Here is a 9,702-nt window from a genome sequence, read left to right as displayed (position 1 = left end):
TAAGAATGAAGTGCTAGTGAGCATAATATATTATTTATGTAAATTTTTATAACAAATTATTATATAAGATATTTTATTATACAAAATGTTAAGAACAAAGTATAAAACATAAGTGACTATATAAATAATTTATGCAGATTATAGTTATAAAATGTTCCACATAATAAACATATTTATTATACAATTTATATTTTATAACTATATCTGTATAAATTATTTATATAACTATTTATATATTAACATACTTTATAGATAAATGTATATAGTTAATGTATATGATATAGCAATATTAATTATATAAAGATTACTTATACAAAGAATTTTTTCCGGTGAGTGTGGATAAAGCAATAACAATAAATAAAGCTCATAGTTAGGCCACAATTAAAATGAAATTTGGGCCTATCACTGGTAGCTTAGAATCCCTGAAGCCTTGGGTTTAATTTCCTGAACCATCACTTCAACATCAGAAAGGCTCAGTATCTGGGAAAAATCCCCAAAGCCTTTCTCTCTGAAGTTCTTGCAAACTGTATACTAAAAAAAAAATAAAATAAAATAAATCTAAGAATTGGACTAGAGAAACAACCCAGTGGCTCAACTTGTCAAGTATGAGATCAGAGATTCTCCCTCCCCCTTTTTATTGAAAAGACATTTTTTCCTCATATAATATATCCTGATTATGGGTTTATCTCCCTCCACTTTCTGAAGTTCCTCCCCATCTCCTCTCCCATCCCACCCCCTTTCTGTAAGACCTGAGTTTCTAATTCCTAGAACCCACACAAAAGTGCCTGTATGTCCAGATGGGAACAGAGAGAAAAACCTTCACAAGTCCAGCCATCTAATCTGGTGTTCCCAATAGTGAACAAGAAACTCTGCCTCAAATGAGACGGAAGGCAAGGACTGACACCCAAGGCCCAAGATTGGTCCCTGATCTCCACACCTGTGCCTTGGCATGTGCGCACTACTATACACACATACACATGTATTAAATATAGATACGATAGGGCTGGAGGATCATTCAAGTAGCAAAGTGCCTGTGCACAAGCATGAGGCCCTGAGTTCAAATCCCCAGACTATATGCAAAGCCAGGTATAATAGCACACTTAGGAAGATCCCTGGATCTTATTGGTCACTCAGCCTAGCCCTGTCTCTAAAAATAAGGTGGACAGCTCCCCAAGAACAGCACGGAGGTTGGCCTCTGGCCTCCACATTCACCCTCACACACATGTACATGTTCGTATACGAACATGCACAAGCACACATACGTGCACATTCACATAAAGAAGAAAGCCTGCAAAGGGGGTCACACAGGATCTCTGATTTTTCATAGCTGCAGTTTCTAGTAAGAACTTCAGTGGACAGGAACAGGTTAACGGTGAGTTTGTGATCTTTGTGGGAACCACTATGAGACACGGCCTCTGCATGACTCTGGAGACTGACCCTGTAAGAACGCCTGAGATCAAAGCCGTCCTGAGCAGTGTCTTATCTCAGAGGAGGGGTGGATCGCAAATGACTCACAGGAGAAGGAATGAGGTCTTCCCGGTAGGACAGGAGGATGTTTGTCACAGCGCTGTAACAGAGAAAGATACGTTTCTCCACTACATGTGAGAATCTGCATCATTAATCTCTCAATAAATGTGTTCTCTGCTGCTCAAAAACTTGCTGAACACAAGTCCCGAATACAAGCCTCTTTGGTTTTTTTTTCCTTCTTTCTTTCTGACACAAAAGAAGGTGTGTGATCACACATTATACACCTGAACATATCCTGCTAGGCTCAAATAAAGGCTGATACAGGAGTGTGAACACACAAATACACACACACATACACACAAGAGAGAGAGACTGTTGCCACAATCTATAGGAATTTGCCTGCTGCTAAAGCAACAGAGACTTGTCCAAGATTTAATAAACCTAGTTCTGCCTCAAGAAATCATTAGATTTCAGCCGTGAGTTCATCTATAGCCGGGCTCAGACCTCCTCTTAAACCCCAAGGAGGGTAGGGGCTCTAATCCCTTTGATCTAAGCAGGGGCTCTCTTTTTCTAGAGGGCCCTCCATAAAGCTTGGATTAGAACTGGGGCCCGAATGTCATGGGCAATTTCATCCCTGAGTCTCCTGAGCACATCCGGGAAATTTCAGTAAGTCACAGCCTTACTAACCCAGGAAGTGTGTCTGTGAAGATGAGGGGCTTTGCCAGGAAGAAAGCAGGAGAAATGTCTCTGTGTGTGGCTGTGCCGGGGAACGAGCGCCAATAAATGGAGCTGACCAGGTGCAAACACTTTTGCAGTTTACAGACAATTGAGAGATAATACCCATGGAGTTCCCACAGTGAATCCACTCCCTTTCCACCTCCCAGAAGCTGCGAGCATCCGGGAACATTCCAAAGCAGGAGCCGGACAGCCTCACCTCCATGGTTCATGTGAGCAGGGCCCAGAGGTCTCACTCTGTGGTCTTTATCGACTTTTTCTTGCTATGTAGCCCAAACTGGCCTGGAGTTCATGATTCTCCTGCCTCTACCTCCCAAGAAGTTTACATTACAGTCCTGTGCTACCATGCCTAGGTTTCCAGTACTTTTCACATGTGAGTACGCATGCGCGCGCACACACACAAACACACACACACAAACACACACACACACTCTAGTGACATCTGTGAGATGATAGAATAAATATGAATTTGCTTGACTACTAAATAATCATTTAACTGTATCAAAACATGATGCATGTTTAATATCTACAATTAGAAAAAGAATATAAGACTCCCATTTGAGACAAAAAATATAAACAGCAATCACGGAACTAGAACAACGTGTAACTATGTGTCCGCAGCCCTCACTGGCAGGAGGTTAACAAGCATGAATTTGAAAAAGAACCGAGCTCGCATGTGTCTGACTGCAGGTCCACACAGGCTCAGGAGAGGTGCATTCTTGCATCCTAACAATTGGTGAGGCCCCATACACATGAAAATGAATTGAAGCGATAGTCATTAGGTACTTTGACAATTTCATCTTACCCCTTGAGATAATTGGATAATGGCTACAACGTAGAAAGAGCTCCTATTAATCATCTCTTCCACGTACACCTACACTATTAGCTCTTTGCAGGACCTATTTGGCCTGATGGCATTTTCATTGAAACATATCATGTTCTCTTCCTCCCGGGTTCAGTATCATTTGGAAAGGTGGCCTCCTACATGTCCACCCAGCACAACAAGGGCATTATGTTCCTAAGCGTTCATAAGGGTTGGGATTTTCTTGGGTGAAAAGAAAAAGCAAGCTTTCCATTTGCATTCTCTTCGAGCAGTTCATTCCGTTCACAGCCGAGGCTGTAAACAGCCAGTGAGAAAATTAAATTCTGACAAACAACTCTCCCCTCAGCTGGCGCACTAATTGAAATTGAACCTAATGTCTCTGCTGAAGAGCAATCAGAAAGTACACAGAAGGAACCGGCAATAGAGAAAACAGTCCACCGTGACCTTCAGAGTGAGCCTCGGTAGTAGCCTGAATTCACGCAGAATATTCCCAATGCCAGCAAGTCGAGGTAGAGACTGTAATCCACAGCGTATTGTTAACTCAAACCACATGGAGTGGAGGGTCAAGATAGTTCGCTGCGAGGTCTCATGGGTGACAGACCCCAAACTTACCTTCATGCAAGTTCCTGAAAATTGAATCAAAATTCAAGCGAATGTCACAAAATGGCTCATTTTCTATCTAGATTTAATTTTCATTGAAATAAATGTTCCTGATTTTTTTTTCAATAGGAGAACAGAGTAGGATCGTCCTGAGTTCTTGGCTAAAGTCTATTGCAGAGATATTGCCCTGCTGGCCCCACTGGGCTGCTCTATCAATGCAAAGGGAGAAAGAATTCACACAGCGCCACAGTAGAACGACTGCCAGCATCAAAGCTTCACACGGTTGGAATTCCAGCTCCATGGTATAAGCAATGCTCTAGGTACAGATAATCTACATTCCTCGAAGAGAAGCAAAAGTAATATTTAAAGTTGTCAATGCTGGAATGCGCAATAGAGAAAGGAAAAAAATGTCTTAAAAAGCAGCAGACGGGTGCGCGGCCGACTTCCGGCAAAGAGCTACTTTTCAGCTCCTTAAGACAGTATTTGAAAAATGCTCTCACTTGTTGAAGTGAGCAAGCAGGATGCAACGCTTGGTACAAGTACCAATTTAGGTGTATCACACTTCAGTGCTGCACCCAAAGTTAACTAAGCACACACCTGAAATGACAACTGCTTGTGGATGCTGGGCTGATTCCGAATATATACAAAACCATTGTTTTTGTAAACTAAAAAAATATTAATTATGGAATGACAGCTTTTAAATGGGCTGACTTTACTCATAATCTTTATAAAATGCTTACAAGATTTCTACTCGTCCATTCCTACCCTGCCCACTGACGGCACGAGTGGAGATAAACCGGGTATCGCCATGAATAACCACGTGGAAGAGCACAGAAGGGCAGTGTCTTGGATCCGTGGTCCACGACCCCAGACAGCTTGGCACTCCATGAAGGCACGAATGCTAAAGGGCTGTAGTGGTGGAGGGATGGGATTCTGCCTCCCACTGGAGCTCATTTTCTCCAGCCTCACTGCATTTGACAAGCAAGCTTCTCCACCAGGAGCGCTTTTCCTCAGGCATTCATTGACCTCACCCATGGGATTTCATTCAAATGACAGCTTGCCAGGGCTCCCCCTCCCTCAGACACATCCCTTTCCAAATCACAGTCTGCTTCCTTAATTCATGCTGCTCAGTACTCACCTTTACACTAATCTGGTGTGTCGTCACTTGACCCACAGTAAGGCAAGTCCCCCAAAACAGAGAATTTTGTCAATCTGCATTGTATGTAAGCAAGCACACTGGCTAGCATGTAATTCTGTAACTACCTGTTGAACAGATGGATTTTTAACAATATAAAGATAAGCAGAAAAGATGTTTAGATTTCATATTAAATCATACAAAAGTATGAGTGTTTGACAACAGTGAGGAAAATGCTTCGAAAGCGACTTTGATTTATGTTGTGGAATATTATTTTAACTATGTGAAGGCGTTACATTTGTTTATGCTGCAAAGTATTACTTTATGTGTTACATTTGTTTAGTTATGTAAAGATGTTGCATTTGTTTCACCTTGCCTGCCTAAGGCACCTGATTGGTCTAATGAAAAGCTGAACAGCCAAAAGCTAGGCAGTTGAGGGACAGACAGGGCTGGTGGGCAAAGAGAATAAGTAGGGGAGGAATGTAGGCTTGAAAAGGTAAGGGGGGTGAGGGACGGAGGGAGGGAGACGCCCAGGGTCAGTCAGCTAGACATGAAAAAAGCAGGAAAAATTGGACATACAGAATCAAAGAAAGGCAAAAAGTCCTGACGCAAAACAGATGAAGAGAAACAGGCTAGATTAAGTTATAAGAGCGAGTGGGACAAGCATAAAGCCAAGAATTTGTAACTAAACAGTCTCTTTGTCATGATTTGGAAGCTGGTGGGCCAAGAAAGCCTGCTACAGATGTATGACCTTGACAGAAGATTTTCAAATTACGACTAGTGAAAGTATTAATTAAAATGTGTTAAGAGGAAATTTTTGGATAAGATATATATGAATATATAACACATATCTATATATACATATATAGATGTATATGTATGTATGTGTATACATACATACATATATATATATATGTATAAAATTATAATAGATGTGTTTTGTAACTGGGCATGTTTGTAGGCAACTATAATCTCAGCAGCAGGGAAGCTGGGATAGGAGGGCTTAAGAACAGGAAGAGGCTCTTTAAAAAAGATTTTTCTAGCCATATACTGACACCTAGTGGCTACATACATAAGTATGGCCTGGCCTGGCTCCTCCGCTGAAAAGAGACTTCACATCTGTATGGATTCCTCTATTCCAATTTACCAGGCGAATCACGAACAACAATACAAATGCAGAAGAAAACCAGGCAGTAAAGCTAAAGTATTTTATTAATAATTTATTGTCAGTAAGAAAGGCTGGCTAATGATAGTTTTCAGTAAAAACCTTTACAAGACCATTGCATCACAAATATACAGACACTATAAAAACTGTGTCGTGGTGGTTTTGGTTCTAAACAGGTATGCAGAAGGTCCCCTTTACACTTTCCAATAATGAAAAATGTTTATAATCCTAATACAGCAACCCATTTAAGACATGTCCAGTAACAGGTCTTCCTCACCTTATATGTACAGCTAGAAATAAATGACCGGACTGAGATGTGTTGATGAGATGTCACACATCAGTAGGAAGGAACAGAGTGAAACCCTGGTTACATTAGAAAAATCAGGGTGCTAGGTGACGGACGACGCTAACACCACCCAGATCTAGAGGAAAACAAATGCACAAGGCATCCTGAAAACGTAGTTAAAACTATGAAAAAAAAAAATCAAATCTGTACATAAAATTTACACACACACAAAAAAAGCAAAATTAAAATAATCGAATCTATATAAATACATGGATCATGCTAACAGGGTGACAGGACTGATTTCTGTTTCATTATTTTAACAGAGACACATCTAAATACGAAAAAGACTCTCAGAAATGGCACAGGCGATGAAAACCCTATCAACGACAGTCAACCGGTTAGGACACTGGAAATGGCTAACATGTCAAGAGGTGTGTGGTTCCGTGCAGCCATGCCCGCTGCAGCTCGCTGAGAAGCCAGTCAGACCGCTGCAAAGAACAATGCGGAGATCATTGATACCGTCTCTAGGTTCGTTAAAAGTCCAGGCACTTTGGGGAGGAGTCTGAGCGTCACACTTGTGTGTGCTGTTGGGCGTCGAGCGGAGGGATTGTCACCTCGTCAAAGTGGCCCTCGTCCCCGCTCTCGTAGTCACTCATCATGACCTCAGACTCCACTTCACAGCACGCTGACACGTCAGAGCAGGAAGCTGTGGAGGGGTACAGAGACATGGGCATGTTTTCTATGGTGGGGGCTTCCAAGTTTCTTGGATACCCTGGAGGGTAGGGGGCAAAGGGTTCTCTACGCGGACTGTTCTCCCCAGGGCCTTGTTTCTGAGGTTCAGACATATCGACAGGGTAGAAATTGGGCAGGTATTGATTCAGGTTGAACCTCTGCCGACCTCGGGAGGACGATCCCAAGCTCCCTGCAGCAGGCATGTCTCTGGGAGGGTGTATGGACTCGAACTGGTCGCTGAATTCTGGAGGCAATGGTGGCAGTTCATCAGGCGCGGGGAAGTCCTCTGGTGGGGGTGGAAAGTCACTTTCAATGTCATAGCCTCCAGGGTAATAGTCAGTATCAATGGCATTGGGATCTGCCGAGTAGAGGGGGGTGTGCTCATCAATAACCTCGTAATTGGGGAACTCTTGGATGTCCGGCAGGGGAACACTCGGCATCCAGTCTGATGTATCCCAGTGGTACCCTTGGTAGAAAAGAAAAAGAGATTTTCAGTTTGTTTCTTTCAGCTTCTGTGCCCTGGGGAAAGAGCTCAGTGTATCATAGGCAAGACACAGAGGTGTTTGTGCATTCATTCCATTCCAAGCGCATGGCTCTGCAAACCCTTTGCCTTGAAGACACAGCCCAGCCCCAACATCCGGACTCTCTTCCCGGAACGGTTTAGTCCACATCTGACATTCAAGGCAACAGAGTTCTAACAGAAGCAGCTCTACCATTTAAGACACATGCATTTCTACAACCGATCCCAACCACTCTTCAGCTTCCCTCCTGTCATTGCTGGCCCTGCTCGATACGAAGGTAGTATAGGAAGTTAGTAAGAAGCATTCGAAGCCAAGGTCTTTCTCTAGTAGGGGAAATTTCAAATATTACTGGGCTCTGTGTTGCCTGTCATCCCAAAAATACTAATTAAGGCAAATCTAAAAATAATATAAATAGCCTTTTAAAACTCAGTAGTAAAGGTAACAGTAATAGTTTTATTTTTAGTAACCATGATGAGCTATTTTATTAGAGGCTATATCCCTAAATCAAACAAAATAAAACCAAGTAAGAGTTAAAACAACAGTTTGCAACAGGCTATACCAATAAATCTTGGTTATATTTAAAAGGACTAAGGGTCTTTCTGGACAGTATGAAAATACCTTAAAAAAAAAAAAGAAAGAAAACCAAGTCCTAACTTAAGGGTAGGTGTTTTTCTTTTACTCTTTTTAGGGTTTAAAAAATCTTCGACAGCTGAGAAAAGGTTAGACGACCCATCCATCTTACACGGCAGTGCCCAACCATGGCCCTAAATACTGCTGTAGCACCAAGCACCCCAGTGAAGCAAGTCGGCAACGGGTCAGTCTTTCCCGAAGGTTTTTAGTGGTCACCAATGCACAGCTGGCATGCATAAGTCACCTCTTGGTTTGCTGAGGTCAGGAGCAGCCAAAGATTCTTTTGGTGGCAGAGTAGAAAGAAAAGAAAACATTGATAATTAAAACAGATAGATGGCGGAAATGGCAACACAGATCATAAGCACATGGTATGATATAACGTGTTTGTAAAGACCCAGCCAGACAGATACACTGTCTTTACCTCATGCTCTCTAGTGAGCGCGAATGAGAAACTCATGTTGCCCAAACCCAATGGGACGTGGGAACGAAAAAAGAAGACAAGCAAGGGTACACTAGAAACTTTGCTATGAACCCTGGAAGCGGAATTTTCCTAGGAAAATGATAAGCTGCAGGCACCGGTGCAATGTATTGATACTGTTTGATTGGGTGCTTAAGTGATCATCTAAAAACACATGGTGCCCCACAGTGTGCACATACGTGCTTCCAAAGTCCAAGTTCAGAGAAACTGATGTTACATGCTCAGAACCAACCGGCCACCGGCCACCTCCCAATGTGATTTTATATTTATACTGCCAACCCTTTCCTTCATTAGGTGCATTTATTGCTTGGCTCCTTCCCACCAAATCTGCAGTTCCTGTCTCTGTCCCATTGATTGCACTACCCACAGAACTCTGGCCCCAAGTCCACAGAAGCAGGTAGAAAATCTCAAGACCATGGAATGTTTAGCCTAGGGAAGCTTTAGATTGATTTCCTCTATGAAATGAGGTGAAAACCTTACAGATTATGGTAGAATTAAGACAATGTGGGTCAAACAGGGCCCTTTAGGTAAGGTCGTCATCAACACTGTGAGAATAGTCATCATGGCAGAATTGTAGCTGCCTGCTCTACACAGGACGATCGCTCTCTGTGCACTGCACAGTGTCCCTAATGCTCTCTGTGCACTCCAGTGTCCCTAATGCTCTCTGTGCACTGCATAGTGTTCCTAATGCTCTCTGTGCACTGCATAGTGTCCCTAATGCTCTCTGTGCACTGCACAGTGTCCCTAATGCTCTCTGTGCACTCCAGTGTCCCTAATGCTCTCTGTGCACTGCATAGTGTTCCTAATGCTCTCTGTGCACTGCATAGTGTCCCTAATGCTCTCTGTGCACTGCACAGTGTCCCTAATGCTCTCTGTGCACTCCAGTGTCCCTAATGCTCTCTGTGCACTGCATAGTGTCCCTAATGTTCTCTGTGCACTGCATAGTGTTCCTAATGCTCTCTGTGCACTGCATAGTGTCCCTAATGCTCTCTGTGCACTGCACAGTGTCCCTAATGCTCTCTGTGCACTGCACAGTGTCCCTAATGCTCTCTGTGCACTCCAGTGTCCCTAATGCTCTCTGTGCACTGCAGTGTCCCTAATGCTCTCTGTGTACTCCAGTGTCCCTAATG

The 9,702-nt window shown here is 42.9% G+C and overlaps 1 protein-coding gene across 8 annotated transcripts in view; it reads right to left on the bottom strand.

Moving 5' to 3' along the window:
• Positions 1–5,943: 5,943 nt before the first annotated feature.
• The window catches only part of Fat1 (FAT atypical cadherin 1), a 117,123-nt gene continuing 113,364 nt past the window's right edge, over positions 5,944–9,702 (bottom strand). For 5 of the 8 annotated variants that reach the window (XM_075986625.1, XM_075986624.1, XM_075986626.1 and 2 more), the window contains 2 exons: positions 8,339–8,374; positions 5,960–7,409 (listed from right to left, as the gene is read on the bottom strand). In XM_075986625.1, the coding sequence (XP_075842740.1) occupies positions 6,781–7,409; positions 8,339–8,374 (665 nt within the window). In that variant the 3' untranslated portion in view covers positions 5,960–6,780. Of the gene's footprint in view, positions 7,410–8,338; positions 8,375–9,702 lie in introns of all 8 variants that reach the window. The other 3 variants (XM_075986628.1, XM_075986630.1, XR_012911863.1) reach the window with 2 other exon arrangements.

Source organism: Microtus pennsylvanicus, chromosome 9, assembly GCF_037038515.1.
Source record: "Microtus pennsylvanicus isolate mMicPen1 chromosome 9, mMicPen1.hap1, whole genome shotgun sequence".
NCBI lineage: Eukaryota > Metazoa > Chordata > Mammalia > Rodentia > Cricetidae > Microtus > Microtus pennsylvanicus.
This window is presented reverse-complemented; position numbering and strand designations above follow the sequence as displayed.